Source organism: Herpailurus yagouaroundi, unplaced genomic scaffold (genome assembly GCF_014898765.1).
Source record: "Herpailurus yagouaroundi ecotype Mexico unplaced genomic scaffold, PumYag 160, whole genome shotgun sequence".
Classification (NCBI taxonomy): Eukaryota; Metazoa; Chordata; class Mammalia; order Carnivora; family Felidae; genus Herpailurus; species Herpailurus yagouaroundi.
The window spans coordinates 43,717,750-43,736,323 of record NW_024412401.1 but is presented as its reverse complement, the minus strand read 5'-3'; the positions used below and the strand labels follow the sequence as shown (position 1 = coordinate 43,736,323).

General features: G+C 53.7%; 1 protein-coding gene across 2 annotated transcripts; it reads left to right on the top strand.

The window, feature by feature from the left end:
- Positions 1-6: 6 nt before the first annotated feature.
- TRAF1 (TNF receptor associated factor 1) lies at positions 7-17,848 on the top strand. 2 transcript variants are annotated; one of them, XM_040482142.1, is made up of 7 exons: positions 7-397; positions 796-880; positions 9,634-9,699; positions 10,172-10,582; positions 12,110-12,287; positions 14,238-14,386; positions 16,619-17,848. In XM_040482142.1, the coding sequence occupies exons 2-7, from the start codon at positions 812-814 to the stop codon at positions 16,835-16,837; spliced, it is 1,092 nt and encodes a 363-aa protein (XP_040338076.1). In that variant the 5' UTR covers positions 7-397; positions 796-811; the 3' UTR covers positions 16,838-17,848. The 2 variants fall into 2 exon arrangements, with proteins under 2 accessions (XP_040338076.1, XP_040338074.1); XM_040482140.1 differs by having other exon boundaries at positions 7-880.
- Positions 17,849-18,574: the final 726 nt, after the last annotated feature.

Genomic DNA, 18,574 nt, shown 5'->3' with positions numbered 1-18,574 from the left:
ACCATCAAGCTGATTTTGGGGGGGGTTCATCTCAGGCTTTTTGCAACGGGTCTGTTCTGCCCAGCTCCTGAATCGGTCTGCACTTGGCCAACTCATACGTCACCGAGGCCTCGGTTTCCTCCCGTGTAAGCTGGGCCTGACCGGTGGCTCTCATTGTGGCTCAGAACCCCTCGGGAGCTTTCTCAAAGCACATAGATCCGTGTGTCATTGCTCTCAGAGTCTGATACCCACTCCTGGTTAGGAAACCCAGGCTGGTTGTTCTCTGAGGCCCCTTCTTATTCTGACTGTGCTCATCCAGAATTACTGAAAGTAAGAGACCCAAAGCCTAATAGAGGAAGCCGGGAAGAGCAAATATAACCACGCATCCACAAATCCCTACCGGAACCCCTGGGCTCAGGTATATTTTGGAATTCGGGACTTTTTCAGATTTTAGGAAAGGCAGTCAGTGCATTACTACGTAATTCTTCCAGCGGGGACGGGGGCATGTTAATATTTCTGCCATGAAACAGAAGGGCTCCCACTACGTGGGGTAGGTAAGGGTGATGATAGCCTCCAGTCGCCCCAGGGCAGGCGCAGCAGCTAACTGAGCTCACTGCGAACTATGGGAAGGTACCGGGTGCCCAGTACTTTTGAAGTTTGGGAATGGTGGGTCTGGGGCTGTGGACCTGCCTGCACGCTTACTGAAATCAGCTGCGGAACCGGGCACGGCCTGGGCGTTTGCAGCGACAAGGATGGAGGTTGGTGCCGGGAAGCCACGAATACTTCACTCAGCAGGCTTTGTTCATGTGTCCCCAGGAATGGCGAGGACCGGATGTGTCCAAAATGCAGAGGGGACGACCCCCAGTCTGTAAGCCCAGGAAGCCTTCTGTCTCAGGAGAAGGTACGTGGCACGGCCTGGAAAGAGTGTTTGTCCTTTTTTTTCCCTTTTGTCGAGGTTGAAGCCATTGGGCAGCGGCCCACAAAGTCTCTGGAAGATACCTGCCCCCTTGTCTGGAGTCTGGACTGCATCAGTTTGTAAGCAGTGGGCGGACTGACATTCACAGTGGCAAAGGGACTTACCCAAAGATACCTCGCCGATCTGTGACAGATTCAGGGCGAGGACACCAGTCTAGACCAGAGGTCTGCAAGCTACGGCCCATGGGCCACATCTAGCTTGCCACCCGTTTTTGTTTCTTTGTTTGTTTTTTGTGTGTCCCACAAGCTAAGAATGGCTTTTATATTTCAAATGGTTTTAAGAAGCCAAAGGAATGGCATCTTGGGACACGTGAAAATTTTATGAAATTCAAATTTCTGTGTCCATAAATAAAGTTTTATTGGTTTGCAGCCACTACCTGCTCATTTATTTACGTATTGTGCGTGGCTGCTTTTGCCCTACAACAGTAGAGGTGAGTAGTTGCCACGGAGGCTTCAAAGCGCTAAATATTTGCCATCTGGCCCTTTATGGACAGGTGCATCACCTCTTGATCGAGACACTTCTTTCTGCCCCTGTATCCAGGGACAGGGAGAGGCATTCTCAGCTTCTGTCTCAAGTTCCGCTGTGCTTCTAGGAACAAGAAATAGCATTGGACGTGTGAGGGGCCAAAGACACATTCTCAGGCACCGCAGTTTAGAACTCTGTCCCTACCAAGCCGGAAGAACCCTCACCCGGCATGTCTCCAGGGCAGATTCCCGCATGCCGGCCGGATCTGGTCCAGTCCCCCCGGTATATGACAAAGTGATAAGAATAAGGAAATCGTAGTGAGTTTGTGGGGTTGTTTTGTTTTTTTTTTTTTTTTTTAATTTTTTTTTTCAACGTTTATTTATTTTTGGGACAGAGAGAGACAGAGCATGAACGGGGGAGGGGCAGAGAGAGAGGGAGACACAGATACGGAAACAGGCTCCAGGCTCTGAGCCATCAGCCCAGAGCCTGACGCGGGGCTCGAACTCACGGAGTGCGAGATCGTGACCTGGCCGAAGTCGGACGCTCAACCGACTGCGCCACCCAGGCGCCCTGTTTTTTTTTTTTATATATAAAACTAGAATCTTTTCCACTTATAGAATCAACCTTTACCCTGGGATTATGCCCTCCCTGTACGTGTCTTTGTACAAATGAAATGAGAGTGATAATAGATGGTGGGATTTTTGATAAAGTGTTTACTTGGTAAAATTAAAAAAAAAAAAGTGGCAGTGTTTATGTTAATCTTCTGGCTTAAAAAAAACAAAACAAAACTTGTATTGGTCCCAAGCTGTAAGAACCATAGCTCTAAATCCACACCCCTGGTCTTACACGTAGGGCCCCAACACCCATTGGGGAGTCTCGGCGTGAAACGCCCTAGTGACTAGGGTCTCACCGTTCGGCCACCCTCTCTGTCTGCGAGATACCTGGCTTCTTTCAGCCCAAGTTCCCTCCTTGTCCTGAAACCACAGCCCAGCGGTCAGGAGCCTGGTGTCCAGGGATGTTGTAGACTCAGTGCACGGCCAAGATAATGCCCGTGCCTGCTTCTCCATCTGTAAAACGAAGAAGTGAATTTGGCTTCTGCCACGCCTTTCCAGGACCTGTGATGTCCAGAGTACCTGTGTGGGCGTCTCTCCTTCCCTCCTGTGGAAGCCAGAGGCCGACAAGTCTCCACACCTTCCTCTCCCTTCTCCATCCTGGCCCCCTTCCTGCAGAGAGTTGGAGGAATTTCCTGCCCCCGACCAGAGCTGGTTTTGAGGGCCCCCCCCATCCTTTCCTCAGCAGCCCCTCCCCTGCAGGCCCTCAAGGAAATAAGAGCGAGGACCCGATGCATTTTTCTAGAACTGTGCAGCTTGCAACACGGTATAAGAGCTAATTGGATACACTGAGGCAGGCCTCCCCGTTGGGACTTGTTAGTGAGCTAACCCTGAGACCCCCAGCAGACCCCTGGCTCTGCAGGGGACCCCCCACTCCACCCGCAAAGAGGAGGCCGTATGCCACATGCCTTCTGAGGCCCCTGCCTGCTTGAGTGCTCCAGGAAGATCGTTTCCAATTTGGTTTATGTTTGCCTCTTAACAAAATTAATACACACGCCTTGTAAAATCTCGGATAATATAAGTAAGAGAGAGTTTAGATCTCTCCAGGGGCTTTAATTTCTCATCTTTGTGAATCGGGCTGAGGGGGAGCCTGACACCCCATAACCTTTAGTTGTGCCCTTTCCTTCTGTCCCAGCTCCCGAGGAACTTTAGGGGCTCCTGGCGTCCTGCAGGGCACAGTTTGAAGCTTGCCGCCTTAAATCCAGTGAAATGACTCTAATGGTGGAATGATAGGAACCATGACAGGCTTCCAGGTGGGAGCGGGTGCTGCCTGCGTGGGAGGCCTTTGCCTCTTGGGCGCAGGCAACAGCAGACCCCATCCCCACCCCCGCTTCCCCGCCTGAGGAGGTCGGCACTGCACCCCCAGTGGAAAGCTGGGGGCCAGCACGAGCCAGAAGTCTCACACCTGCACAAAGCCACGACTGGAAAGACCAGAGGTTCCTCTGACCCCTCCTGCCCCTGATGGGAACTTTGGGGGACTTTTGACCAAAGCAGCTGATTAGGAGTCAACACTTTGCATATGTGGTCATCCTGAAGTTTGTGCATCTGGGGAAACCTGGGAGATGGGGTGCAGGGTCCAGCCCAGAGGTGCCCGGCCTTGTGAACACTTTCCATGCCATCTGCTTATCGGCGTGTCCTTGTCTTCTGACTTCATTAGAGTAACATCTGTCCCAGAAATGCTCACGGCCACGGGCTGATCGGCTAACGTAAGACGCAGATATTAAAGGATCACCATTGGCCTAGTTAGAGGCTGCATTCTTGCCTGGAATGACGTTCCTGTAGAAGTGACCGTGAAATAGGGGGCAACGCAGTGGCTGGAAAATCACGTTCAATTCTGCCTGCCTGCGACACTGTGAATACAATGGCGTCTCTCACTCTCTTCCCTTGGAGTCGGCTCAGGAAGGCCAAAAGCAAGCTGGCATCTGATGCTGGTGGCTTACAGTAAGCCACGGGCTCGTTACCTCCTGAAATAATCACTTCTACCTCATGGTTCCTCTTTGGACTGAGCCGAAGTCTGTTTCCCTTACGGCCACGAGAGGCAAGTCAGTCATAGGCTTCTGTCCCCCAAAGCAGGCCTGCATCTGTGAGAAGACACTGACCGTGTCCCTCTGGAGTCTGTCCCCAGTCTCTATGCGTTTGAGGGAACTCTTTCTCCCATTTCTCGGTGTCCCTTGATGTGTGATGCCTGGAAATGAACCCCTGCACCCTTACACTTCTGAACTTGATAGTTACATCTGTAACCTTGTCGACCCCATGACATCCTGTGTCATGGGTGATGGTAATATTCCTATTTTACCTAGATTTCAGGTAATATATTGAGGCTCAGTGAGAAGGTGTGCCTGAGCCAAAGTCATACGACAAGGGGGGGGGGGGGAGGCAAACCTAGGCCGATGGCGTCTTCTCTTGGGGGATCACCCCAAGTGTTTTATGCAGGTTTGAATAACACAGTCGGCCCTAAGTACTGGAATCCACCAAGTGCTGTGGAAAAACAGGAATAGGCAAGGCTGCTTTCTACTAGGAGACTCAGGGAGGGCTTCCTGGAGGAAGTGGTGAGCTGAGCAGAAGGTCCCAAAGAGGAGACTGGCTCGGGGACAGAGGAGGGCAGGAACTGGCAGGTAGACAAACACTGACCTGGCCCGCCCTGTCGCCATAAAGTGCCTATCTCTCAGCTGACGCCAGAGCAAGACCTGAGCCAGCCTCTGGGTCTGCTGCAACAGTGTGGTCAGTGCCTGGCCCGCCGCAGGCCCTGAGTTCTGTGCAGAGGCTTCACAGAGGCCCTTCTTCTGCTCTGGCACTCTCTTAATGCTCTCACATTCTCGGAAGCCCACAGGCCCCCAAGCGGGGGGGCCTCTGGATGACCCCATCACAAAGGGCCTGGGTAAGCAGGGTGGCTGGGAACACCACATGCCCCCAGACTTCTCGGATACAGACAGAAGGACAAGTGTTCCCTCAGGGCTGGGGTTTTGTTTTCTGTTTCTGTTTCCTCTTCAGAGAAAATTCCACTGCGAGTTTTATTTTTAGCAGTTTGCAGGCGGTGAGGCCACTCACACAGGGGCTGCTCATGGCACCAGACATATACCAGGCTTGGCCCGGGACGGATGCCCCGTTCTTCCTCTGCAACCCCAGCCTGATTCCCTCTCCTGCCCCTCCGTCCCCAGCCTTCAGGTGAGGCCACCCTTTGGTGAGAGGAGGGACCCTGGTCATGGACTCCAGGCCCCTGGCTTATACCTCGTCTTTGCCCTGGGCTTGCATCACCCCCTGCAAATCACTGGTCGTCCCTGAGCTTCAGATTCCCCGCTTGGACGACGAGCAGAACCTCAAAGCCCCAACCTCCTCCTCATGGTGCCGTGAGATCCGATGGGGTGGGCGCTCACACAGGTGCCCGGAAGGCAGCAAACCCTTGCAAGGTCCTGGAACTACGGGACAGGAGACCCAGACCCAGCCTGATGTGACCTCAGACGCGCCATGACTCAGTTTCCCCAAAGCTGCTGGCACCCTGCCTGCCTCCAGAGATCGCTGCAGGGATCCCACGAGATAACACGCGAGAGTGCTTTGGTGCAGTTTCAAGACGAATACGCCGAGGATGTTCCTCGCCTCCCCGAGGAAATCGCACGGCAAAATAGGGCTTTACAGGATTAGTTATTAAGAGTTCGAGAGGTGATAAGTAAGTGAGAAGCACGTATGTGACAGCAACGGGAGAAAGGAAAAAAAGTCCCAAGGGCAAGGCTTAATCCCTAGGAATAAAAATACAAATAATATAATACCACTGCTACTAATGGAGGCTAACATTTATCGAACACTCTGATGGGCAGAATGGTATCCACAGATGTCGACATCCTAACTCCCGGAACCCGGAACTGCGTCATCTTACATGGCTGGATTGGTCTGCTCAGCCTGCCGTGACGAAACACCACAGACCACGTTGGCAGAAACAATAGAAATTTATTTTCTCATGGTTCTGGAGGCAAGAAGCTGAAAACAGGGTGGGTTTCACCTGAGGCCTCTCTCCCTGGCTTTGTCGATGTTGTTATCTTCCAGCATCTTCAAATTGCCCGCCCTTGGTGCCCAAACTTTCTCTTGTTACGAGGACGGCAGTCCTATTGGATTAGGGGCCATCCTAATGCCCTCATGTTGATCTCTGTAGAGACCCTGTCTCCAAACACAGTCATGTTCTGGAGGTTAGGACTTCAACGGATGAATTGGCGGGGTCAGGGGAGGGCGGTGGGGTGGGGGGTGGGGGGAACACAAGTCCGCCAATAACAGCGGCAAAAGGGACTTTGCAGATGTGATTAGATTAAGGACTGAATTGAAATGGAGAGACTACCCTGGATTGTCTAGGTGGCTTCAGGGTCATTACAAGGGTCCTCATAAGAGGAGGGCAGAAGAGTCAGAGTTAGAGAGTTTGGTAGCTGTTGTGCTGCGGACTTTGAAGGTGGAGGAAGAGACCGTGAGCTGAGGGATGCAGGCTGTGGCTGGAAGAAGCAAGGGAACGGATTCTCCTCCTAGAGCTTCCGGAAGGAACTCAGTCCTGCCGATACCTTGAGGTTAAGGCTTCCGATCTCCAGAACTGTCAAGAGAATAAATTTGTGTTGTTTTAAGCCGTTGCGCGTGTGGTATTTTGTCACAGCAGCAACAAGTAACTCATACCACCGCTTGTAAGCATCAGCTCGTGTAATCCTCACAACTCCATGAGGCGGTTGGGAAGCGTACTATGATTATCCCCGTTTTGCGGATGAGGAAACTGGGGCAGGGAGCGGTTAATGACTCTCCCAGGGCTGAGCAGCCAGTGTGTGAGGTGACTGAAATGGGCTTTGCACCCCTTCGGGCTGACCCCAGAGCCCGCTAACCCGTGTGGCAGTCCAAGGAGTGAGAGACGGACTGTGGCGGGCCTGTGGGCAGCCTGGCTGGCCATCTAGGCCTCCGAAGGCCTCCCGGTCCACCTGCCCGTCCCCTGTAGCCACGGGAGGCCGATCACAGGCCACGCCCATCCGCGCATCCTGATACATCCAGAAGGTGCTTTCCGTGCCGCAGCGCACTTTGCCTGCACAGACCACACCAGCAACGTGCAGCGGCCGAAAGAACACGTGCTCCTCCACCTGCGGGTGATGTCTGAAATTCCACCCTTAGTTTTGTCACTTTTGCTTCGTTATCCCTTCTGTGACTCACTTCAGACTTAGGGGGCGAGAGCTTACCCCTGGTCCGTCCCTTCACTCAGGAACCAGGTCCACTTCTAGCCTCAGGCACTCCATTGTGGCCAAGTGTTGAAAGCTACCTGCTGGGAGAGGCCCTGTCGCCACAGGCTGGGTCTCTGCCAAAGCTGCCCTCTACCCCCGCCCCGGGTGAAACATCTGTGTTCCATTCCTTGCCGGGAACAAGTTGTGCTTGAAGCCCCGGGGCAGGCGGTGAAGGGGAGGGCGGCCCTTTGCTGAGCTGTGTTCTGTGCCCCACACCAAGTATACTCAGTAAACCCACAGCTCTTGTTTATTTTACTTTTAAAGAATAATAACTAGTGTGGCCTTGTATTTGCTTAGCCTAAAAGACCTCTCCTTTCCCCCCGCTTTTCTCCGTATCTCCCTTCATTTTGCCGCATAACATTATTCTTTTTTAAAAACAAACAAAGCTCTTGGAAAAATCAAGGTATTACTTATACGCAATAAAACTCACTCAAGTGAATTTCGCTCGAGTTTGACGAATGCCAAGCAATGTGTACATCGTGTGACCATTACAGCAAAGGTGGCGAACGTTTCCACGCCTGAAAAAGCTTCCTCGTGCCCCCCGGCTAGTCAGTCTCCCCAGCTGCGGCCCCAGGCAGCCACTGAATCCACTTTCTGTCACTAGCGTTTATTTTTTTCTAGAAATCTCCTAAGAATGGAATCATAGTATGTAGTCTTTTCTTGTAGTGTTTGACTTCTTTCACTTACCGTAATGCTCTGGGGGTTCTTCGGTGTCATTGCACGTATCGGCAGTTCAGTTCATCTGACGGCTAGGGAATGTTCCAGTGTGTGGGCACAGCACACTTTGTGTATCCATTCACCCCTTGATGGATGTTTGGATTGCTTCCAGTTTGGGGCCATCATGGAGAAAGCTACTCTGAACATTCACACACACAGGGATGTGTGTTTCAGGTTCTCTTGGGTAAATTCCTAGGAATGCAATGTGTGGGTTGTGCAATAACTTTATAAGCGTGCTTTTATAAGAAAGTTGCTTTTTAAGTATCATTTGACTGTATGATATACTTGCATCAATTTTTCCAAAGTTGGGTGTACCATTTTTCACTCCCAAGTTCCTCCACATCCTCACCAAAAACTGATATTGTCGTTCTTTTTTAATGTTGGCCATCTAGTGAGTAGATCGTGGTAGTTCACTGTAGTATTTCATTATAATTCGCATTTCTGGGATGATGAGTGATGTTGAGCATATTTCCATAGGTTAGTTAGTTCCTTTTCCAATGTATCTATTCATTATTTTGCCCATTTTGTTAGGTTGCTTGTCTTGTTTATTGAATTGTGAGAGCTCTTTATATATTCGGGATACAAGCCCTTTATAGATAATATGTTTTGGAAAATTTTTTCTGCCAATCTCGCATGAGTTTGTTATTTTTTTTAATGTTTATTTATTATTGAGAGAGAGAGAGAGAGCACAAGCAGGGGAGAGGCAGAGCGAGAGGGAGACCCAGAATCCCAAGCAGGCTCCAGGCTCTGAGCTGTCAGCACGAAGCCCGATGCGGGGCTCAAACTCACAAACCGTGAGATCCTGACCTGAGCTGAAGTCGGATGCTTAACTGACTGAGCCACCCAGGCACCCCCTCCCATGGGTTTATTCTTGATAAGAGATGGTGATATTGTGTGGAAAGAGCTCTGTGGCTCTGCTGCTCCATGGCTGTTCCTTCCTGGGCAGACTCTTTCCCCTCTACGAGCCTCAGTTTCTTCATCAGTAAAACGGGAACCAAAAAAAACTATTCTGCCTTCCTCACAGTGTTGTTAGGGGCCCTGATCAGAATCATGATCATGAAAGCATTTTGTAAACTCCTCAGGTGCATAAGTTGGTTAACAGTGTTGTCAAGTTGCTGTCGCATCCTGTCTGCGTCCCTCCCCTCAGGGCACACGTTATCTGTAAGGGACAGCAGTGCAGAGCAGACATGCCTCAGTCAGTCAAGGATGGATTGCCAAGGAGGGGTGCATTTGGGAGCAGAGGCCTCCTGGGCTTCAGGAGGAGGGAGGTGCTCAGTCATGCAGCCCAGCATGCTCCCAGTGTCTCCCCTGGGACAATGCTGGGAGCACAGCTGTGACAGACCCTCAGACCCGTGGGGCCGACCAAAGAGCGAATGACGACTGTGGGGCTGGGGGGAACATGCCCCAGTGCAAGAGGTAGCAGCACTGCCCAGGATCATGACAGAGGCCTTGACCCTGTTGTGAAGGACAGTCCTGCAAGGGCTGATGCTTGAAGGAGGGCAAAGAGTCATCCAGGCAGAAGGAACAGCCTGTGCAAAGTCATGTGAGCCAGCCCAGCTCATGCCCTGGCAGATCCCAGTGCTTTGCAGGGAGCCGCAGTGGTGGCCACTGGGACACACGTGACACCTAATGACCTGGTTATTGTTCCCAGGATCGCCCCGAGGTGGCTGAGGCTGAAGCTGGGTGCCCCTTTGCTGGTGTTGGCTGCTCCTACAAGGTAAGCATCTGGGTGTGAGAAAGGAGACCACTTCAGCCCCTCCCAGATTTTCCCACATCAAGCTACTCCTCTGGATGTCCCTTACATTAATGACTTCCCCGAGCAACAAATCCCACTAGTGAATCATCCCCATACTCAGGAAAGTTCTTCTTAATGTCTCACCTGGGCCCTGTAGCATCGCCAAAATACACCCCCTCCCCCACCCCCCCCGGCCTCTCTCCGTGGTCCTGAATTATCACTGCACTCAAGGGCAGGGCAGAATTGTTGCTCTAGAGGCTGGGGTGCACATGGCTCAGCCTGGGCGTGTCTGATGCCAGGATCCTCATCCAAATCCCTCTTGCTACACACACCCTTGTGCTGGGTGAATGGATCTGACTTTCCTTGGCAGCCGTTGGGTGGCAGGTGTCTCCCCTGGTCCCTGGTTCTTCTCAGCCTTCTCTGTTTTCACTGACCAGCCCCGCTCTCTCGACAGGGGAGCCCAAAGCTCATGCAGGAGCATGAGGTCACCTCCCAGACCACCCACCTAAATCTGCTGTTGGCGTTCGTGAAACAGTGGAAGGCCCAGCTGGGCTCTGGCCTGGGCTCTGGGCCCCTGGCCCTGGAGCAGAATCTGTCAGACCTGCAGCTACAGGCGGCCGTGGAGGTGGCTGGGGACCTGGAAGTTGACTGCTACCGGGCACCCTGCTCTGAGAGCCAGGATGAGCTGGCCCTGCAGCACTTAATGAAAGAGAAGCTCCTGGCTGAGCTAGAGGAGAAGCTGCGTGTGTTTGAGAACATCGTCGCTGTCCTCAACAAGGAGGTGGAGGCTTCCCACCTGGCTTTAGCAGCCTCCATCCACCAGAGCCAGCTCGACCGTGAGCACATCCTGAGCTTGGAGCAAAGGGTGAGCATGGGAGGCAAGCTTACCTTCAAGGCTGGCTCGGGGGTCCCCTTTGCCCCATCTTGTCTCCAGAGCAGCGGACCAGCCACCTTCCTTCTAAGCATTCTCCGCGCACAGAGCAATCACCCCTGCCCATCAGAAATATCTCTCCCGTGCTCAGGAAGAGCACCGAGTCTCAAGTTGTAGTCCAGGGCAAACTCCTCCATCCAGTATGCTTCATTTCCTTTGCCTGAACTTCTTCCGTGATAGGATAGTCCCTTCCCAAGCATCTCATTCCACTGGTAGACATTGTTCACTATGAGAAAGTTCTTCCTTATGCTAAACTAAAATCAGCCTCTCTGTGTGTCTCCCCTGCATTGTTCAGGGCCCACAAAACAAATCTGCCTTCTAGTCCCCATAGAAGCCCTTCAGATATAGTGTTTCCTTCTTGAAGCCAAACATTCCTGGTGTGTTCACACCTTTATCAAAGCACATCGCTTCATGCTGTCCTCATATGCTCTGTCTCAGTCTCTAGAGAATCCCCCACACTTGGGGGGTGGTCCCAGACCAACTCCAGATGATTCACCTATCTGATAGTTCTTGGTTGAGCAGGACTATGCCCTCCTTTGTTCCAGAGCTTATACTTTTCTTGATATAACCAGTCACCATGCTAATGTTGTTTTTTGTTGTTGGGTTTTGGTTTTTGGGGTTTTTTTTGGGGGGGGCGGTGGGGGGGGTGATGGTCCAGCAATACTATATCATTGTCTCAAGTTGAGTTAGGCCTGGATTTTAGTTTCAGCTCCACCATTAACTTGCTGGGTAGGTCTGAGTAAGTCATTTCCCCTCTCAAGATTTTAGCTTTCCCATCAGTAAAATCAGGGATTCAATTTCCTTAAAGGATACTCACTTCCATTCCTACCTTCCCTACCCGAGCATACCCAAGAATAAATCTGTATTTTTTTCAAATGTCAACGGGCGAACCCACCAGAAAAGCAAGGCACTGGGTTCAAGTGACCGAGTAAAACCTCTCTTCATGTAACTCTTGCCCCAGTTAGAAGGAGGGCTCTCCGAGGGCAGCAACCATGGCTTCAGTTCATCAACAGCCTTCTTGGCTCTACTCTTACATGCCAGGAACTTTGCAAGGCCTGGACACAGAGAGAAAAATGAGCATGGGCCCAGCCTTCATTAGGAGAAATCATCTATCTGGTAGGAAGGGCAGAAACAGAAAGATGCATCTTATAAAACCTGCTGTAAGGGCTCTGTAGAACACAGACGAGAGAGAGAGAGACCAGCTGAGCGAGGGCAGTGGTTGGAGGCTTCCCAGAAGAAGGGCTGTGTATGCCAGATTCCTGATGGATAAACAGAGGTGGCCGGTGGAGAAGAAAGGCAGGGGGATTCCAGCCGGGAGGGACAGCATGAACAGAAACAGATACTTGAGGGAGGCATGGTCAGGAAGGCATACTTTCAGCAGATCTGTCTCTCTATCCTATCATCCCCTCCCCATCCCCAAGCTGCATTCTGGTGTCCCTGGCTGAATGGGCTTCCCCACAGGTGGTGGAGTTGCAGCAGACCCTGGCCCAGAAAGACCAGGCCCTGGGCAAGCTGGAGCAGAGCCTCCGCCTCATGGAGGAGGCCTCCTTCGACGGCACCTTCCTATGGAAGATCACCAATGTCACCAGGCGCTGCCACGAGTCGGCCTGTGGCCGGACCGTCAGCCTCTTCTCTCCAGGTACCGGCTCCCCCCCCCCCCCCGGGGCACAGACCAGCAGGGGGAGGCAGGCTCTCCTGGACCCAGGAAACAAGCAGGGACAGCAGCCCAACCCTGTGACTGCCATGCTGTGACCGCTGAGGCCACACTGGGACCGTGGAGGAGGCAGGCTCCCCACCCAGCCACATGGAGCTCGGGCTGTTTGAACCGGGCACGCCTTCTGCCTCCCTGAGATCAGTCACATTCTGCAAATAGGAGTAAGATTGTTGGCTACTTATGTGGCTATGGGCTACGAGAGAGTGCTGGAGCCAGAGCTCGAGGAAATGAGAGGGGTGCAGAGGACGCTTTCCACAGGGGCATCCCGCAGGCCCCTGCCGTCAGAGAGCCAGTGGCCTGAAGTCAGGCCAGTGGAGAGTTCAGTAAACCGTGCCTTCGTAGGTTGTGGGTAGCGGGTGAGTGAGTGCTTTGTAAACCGGGCCATTTCGCATTCATTTCTGGGGCCCCTGGGCCTGGCTGGTTACTCAGTAGACTTTTCTCTGAATTAACCGGTGCCCCTTTCCGTAACAATGTGTATATTTGTGCACAAAGTTCTCGGACCTGTGTGCTTTTCCCGACTCCTAACACACATGCGTCTAAGTAAGGGGGTGGATCGTTAGGAGGATTTCTGCAAGTTACAATCTTATTATGGGTTTGGTTTTTTTTTTTTTTTTAACTTTTTAATGTTTATTTGTGAGAGAGACAGTGACAGAGACAGAGCGCCAGCAGGGGAGGGGCGGATAGAGAGGGAGACGCAGAATCCAAAGCGGGCTCCAGGCTCTGAGCTGTCAGCATAGAGCCTGACACGGGGCTGGAACTCACGAACCGCCAGACCGTGACCTGAGCCGAAGGCAGACACTTAACGGACCAAGCCACCACGGTGCCCCTCTGCAAATTACAATCTTAACAGCCTCTCACGTTTGCCCCAGCTTCATACCTTCCCTGTTCCTCAGCTCCTCTGCACCCGCGACCAACAGGGCTGGGAGGAAGAGAGGCATTGGCCTTTGCCCCACAGCACAGAGCAGGGCTGGCTCCCAAAGCCGGGCCCCTTTCCTCAGGGGCAGCCCCCTTCATGGGGTGGCCTCACCTCCTCCACGTAGGCCTTTTTCCTCACTTCTTTCCAAAGGGGGGGAAAAAGCAAGCAGTGTCTCTGGCTTCCTGTTTTACCAAAATGTAAGGGGACAGATGAGTCAGCCTGTCAGTCTGTCCCTCCTCCACCTCTTTCTGCCTGCCCCCGCCCCACCATCTTCCATCAGCCCCTCCCAGAGGGGCCCTCGTGGTGACAGCCACTGGCACCCACGCTTGGACGGCCCCTTCGGCCACCCACGGAGAGAGCCCACGGGCCCCTCTGCGTAATCACCAGGGGATGGTGATTCATCCCTCAGGGGCCTTCGCCGAGGTGGCGGGCAGAACTGTGAGCTGCCCCAGTCTCCCCCAGCTTCCAGGGGGAGCACCACTTGGCCTAGGGCAGCAGAAAGAGGTCAGTGTTGTGGGGTAGGAGCCCTGGCCCCTAGTCCTGGCTCTGCCCCGGGCACACTGTGAGACCAGGGCCAGCCCACTTGCCCTTGCTGGGCTTGGTTTCCCCATTGCAAAATGCACGTTAGTTAAATCAAAAGTGTGGTCCGGGGGCCAACAGCATCACCATCCCCCGTCAGAGATGCACATTCTCAGTCCTCGCCCGGCACGAGTGCATCAAAGTTCAGGCCCGGCAATCTGTGGTCTGACGGCGGGTTAACAGCCACTGAGCTAGATGATCTCCAAGAGCCTGGTTCTCCTTGATGCCCTGGAATGGAGACGAGCACTGGGTTCCAGCCCCAGACGGCTTAGTCGTAAGCCGCTGACCTTGGGCACGCCTAGCACAGGTCCCAGATTCCTCGTCTGCAGGTGCAATGCCCTCCAGCTACCCCTGTGCTGACTCTGGCTTCCACATTTCAGCTTTCTACACTGCCAAGTACGGCTACAAGCTGTGTCTGCGGCTCTACCTGAACGGGGACGGGACGGGGAAGAGGACCCACCTGTCTCTCTTCATTGTGGTCATGAGAGGGGAGTATGATGCTCTGTTGCCCTGGCCTTTTCGGAACAAGGTACGGGCGGGGGGGGGGGGGGTGACCGGGCAGGGTGGGGAAGCCTGTGCCCTGGTCCTCTCTGCATTTCAACTTCACCTTTTATAAGAGAAGAGCCAGAGTTCACGTCTGGTATCCATGGCTATCATGAGGGACTAAAATGCCTGGACCAGCTCCCCGGGATGGCACGCAGAAATGAAATTCACATGCTGGGGTGAATAAGGAGAACTTCCTGGTGGAGGTGCTGGGGGGCTAGCCTGAACTGGCAGCATTTTCAGAGAAAAGGGAAGGAGGCAGTTAACCGCTGCGCACCTCTCAGAATGGCCGCAATCCAAAACACTGACAACACCAAATGCTGGCAAGGACTTGGAACAGCCAGAACCCTCATTCGTTGCTGGCAGGATTGCAAAATGGGGCACAGCCACTTTGGAAGGTAGTTTGGCAGTTTGTTACAAAATTAAACATACTCTTACCATATGATCCAGAAACCACACTCCTTGGTATTTGCCCAAACGAGTTGAAAGCTTTTGTTTTCAAAAGCCTGCACACAGATGGCCCTAGCAGCTTCGTTCATAATTGCCAAAACTTGGGAGTAGCCAAGATGTCCTTCCGTAGGTGAGTGGATAATATTATCTGTGCTAAAAAGACATGAGCCACCAGGCCATCGAAAGACAGAGAGGGCCCTTAAATGCAAATCACTGAGTGAAAGAAACCAGTCTGAAAGGGACTCTACAGACTGTGTGGTTCCAGCCATATGACATTCTGGAAAAGGCAAAACTATGAAGACAGTGAAAATATCAGTAGTTGCCAGGGGTTGGGGGCGGGGGGAGTGGGCGACGAAGAGGCAGAACACAGATATTTTTAGGGCAGTGAAACTATTCTGTGTACTATAATTCCGGATACATGTCATTGTACATCTGTCCAAACCCAGAGGATGAACGCACAGCACCAGGGGTGAACCCGGAGGTCAGCTGGGGACTTTGGGTGATTATGATGTGTCAGTTTAGGTGTGTCAGCAAATGGACCACCCTGGGGTGGGTGCTGCTGGGGGAGGGGAGGCTGGGTAGGAGCAGAGGGTATGGAGAGATCTCTACATTTTCCATTCGCTTTGGCACTGCCCCACAAACTGCTCTAAAAAATAAAGCCTATTAAAAGTATTTAGAAGGGGGATGGGAGCAGGGAGGTGGGGGAAGGCTGGGCACTCCCTGCAGGCAAACAGCAGTGGCAAGGGGGCAGGGTAAGGAAGGGGTGGGGTCGAGCATACAGACCTCAGCGAGGGCGGAGGGAGACAGACGGAGGACGGAAGACAGGTGGGGCAGGGGTGGGGACGCCACAGTGGTCTGGGTATGAGTCAGTCAGCAGGTCGTGGTTCCCATGCCTGTCAGGCAGAGTTTTAAAATACCAACGGCTAGTCTCACTACTGTAAATGGTGAGGCCTGAGCATCAGGGTTTTTAAAGCTTTCCCAGGGCTGTCTAAAGTGCAGCCAGCGGCACCTGGGTGGCTCGGTCGGTTAAGCGTCGACTCTTGGTGTTGGGTCAGGTCATGATCTCCCAGTTGGTGAGTTCCAGCCCCCCATCGGGCTCCACACTAACATCAAGGAGCCTGCTTGGGATTCTCTCTGCACCCCTCCCCCGCGCCCCTCCCCCTCCCCCCCCCCACCACGCCGCCAAATAAATAAATCCACGTTTTAAAATAAAGTGCTGCCCAATTCGAGAACCACTATGGTAGGCATCGGGTGTTTCAGTGACATGTGCTGGAGAGAGGGGTGTGTGTCACATGTAGATCATTGGCTTCCGAGGGGCCGCGTATCTGTGCATCCCAGAAACTCCGTTCACATTTCAGGGCATTGACTAACAGCCCCTCTGCAGAAGGCCTGTGTGTTCTTGCCCCCAGCCTTGCCCCAGAAGATCCCAGGCATAGTTGATGGATCAAACAGTTCCCAGCAGGAAGGGGCACTGGAGGCCATGGAGTCTGGCCTCCTTGTCGGTGCTTGGTCCCACCTTTAGCACCCGACCAAAGTTGACCACAGTTCTGAATTCCCTCCCTTCTGATCCCTACTCATGGGGCAAGCCTTGAAGACTGCCCAGAAACCAGATGCTTCCGTTAACCGGGTCTTGCCACCTGCCAGGTGTGGTCCCCACGTTGCGTCTTTGGCTGCCAGTCTGCCTGAGCTCAGGGGCAGTGGGGCTGTACAGGTGTCCCTCGGTGCTGCCGCCCAGGGCCTGACCTCCCACCTGCCCCCTGCCGCACAGGTCACCTTCATGCTTCTCGACCAGAACAACCGCGAGCACGCCATCGACGCCTTCCGGCCCGACCTGAGCTCGGCATCCTTCCAGCGGCCGCAGAGTGAGACCAACGTGGCCAGTGGCTGCCCACTCTTCTTCCCCCTCAACAGGCTGCAGTCACCCAGGCATGCCTACGTGAAGGATGACACCATGTTCCTCAAGTGCATCGTGGAGACAAGCGCTTAGGGCGGGTAGGGACTGTGCGAACCACACCTGACTCCCGAGCGAGCACCACGGGGGGTTTAGTAAGATGACTGAGGTCCTGCCCTTGGCGCCCAAAATCCCAGGGCACGATGTTGGGCCGGGCTCCCGGCAGGATCTCAGCGGGCCTGCCAGACTGACCGTGGCTGGCCATCAGCTTAGGTGGCGGGGCCTTGGGCTGGGACCACAGGGGCAAAGGGTCCAGGAGACGGCAGCCGGGTCGTTCGTTGCCCTCTGCACCGAGCACACAACCCTGCAGGCCTGGGAGCCACTCCAGCCCTGAAGGTTGAGGCGGACTCCGACCAAGGGAGGGAGGGACTACGGACCGGGCCTGGGGCATGGATGGTGAGCGTAGGGAGGAAGGCCCGAGCAAAGAAATTCTCAGACAGGAAGATCTGTGCCCAGGGCGGGAAGGCGTCAAGTTGGGGCTTGGATTTAAAGACCTTCAAGCTCCTTCCAGCCCAGAAAGTCTCCAGTTTGGGGCCTCTGGCCCAGAAAAGACCTAGGACTTGAAGGGGTTCTGGAAACGTTCGGGAACCTCATGCCCACCAGGCTTCTGACTCTCCTTCAGTACCACCAGCTGGGCCGGGCTGGCCCGCACAGCACCTGCCATGGCGGGCCTGGCATCTCCGTTCCCCACTGCGCGGGGGCCCGCGTAGGTCCTGAGCCCCGTGCCCGCCAGCAGGACTCCCCTGCACCTCCTCCAGGTGAAAGCTCCCAGGATCAGCCGGAAGAAATGTGGAGAAGGAGGGGGGCACAGACTCTCTGCTCTCCTTCTCTTGGAGGCCCCACCACCTTTGCACGTTCCTGCATCTCGTGTCACCTGATTAAGCAAGGTATTCACTTCTCTCAATTGACTGATCAGGGCCTCTGAGCCACTGAGCAGAGGCTGTCCTTTTCAATATGTATAAAACCAAAGAAAGAAATTTTTGTACATTTCTGTTGAGGTTTCCATGAAGTGCATATCCAACCTGGGCCCAAACCAAGTACCCCACAGCGCCTGAGCCTCTTTATTTGAAAATGGGGGGCAGCGCCCTCGCTGGCCCTGCCCCGCGCACGGGGTTTCACGAGGCCCAAATACAGCAAGGAAGCACGAGTGCTTTGTATGTTCGACAGCACCTTGCTGTGCGTGAACATGCCAGGCTTCCTTCTCTTGCCCCCACGGTGGACAGCTGGTCAGTAGTGGAGACTTCCCTGCTTCCCCTGGACAAGTGGAAGCAACAAGTAGAGGTCTGGCCCAGCAAGTTCTGGGGACTCCTGCCTCAGCACCTGTGTCCTGGCGAATGACATCTTCGTCCCTCCCCCCTGGGTGCTGAGCTGACGGGATTGAGGACAAGCTGCTTCTAAAGACAACTACTGTTCTTGCCTTTGCTCACACGTTTCTGATGGGCAGAGACACATCCTCGCTTCTTACAGCGTGAGCGGCAGCCACTGTTTCAGCAAAGCCTCACTGAGCCCCGCCTGTCCTCCCCTCGCCAGACACTAGGGAGGAGGGGTTAAGATGTGCGCCCTACCCTCGAGAAACTCTTGAGTTCAGTGGGGGGAGCAGGTACATAAGTAGATCTTTGAAACTGATGTGGAAGAGTAGCTCAGAGAAGGCACAGGATCCCGGGTCCATTGGGTGAAGCAGGAAGGGAGGGCTTCATGGAAGAAGTGACATTGAAACTCAGCCTTAAAGTATTTTGAGATGCAGAGGATAGGAGTGTGGGGGAGGGGGAAGAC

Excerpts from the sequence above, each read along its gene's own strand:
- TRAF1 (XM_040482140.1), top strand. The coding sequence starts at position 602 with ATGGGAAGGTACCGGGTGCCCAGTACTTTTGAAGTTTGGGAATGGTGG. Across the intron at positions 9,700-10,171 it reads GTGTTGGCTGCTCCTACAAG|GGGAGCCCAAAGCTCATGCA; the intron begins GTAAGCATCTGG and ends CTCTCTCGACAG. Across the intron at positions 12,288-14,237 it reads CGTCAGCCTCTTCTCTCCAG|CTTTCTACACTGCCAAGTAC; the intron begins GTACCGGCTCCC and ends TCCACATTTCAG.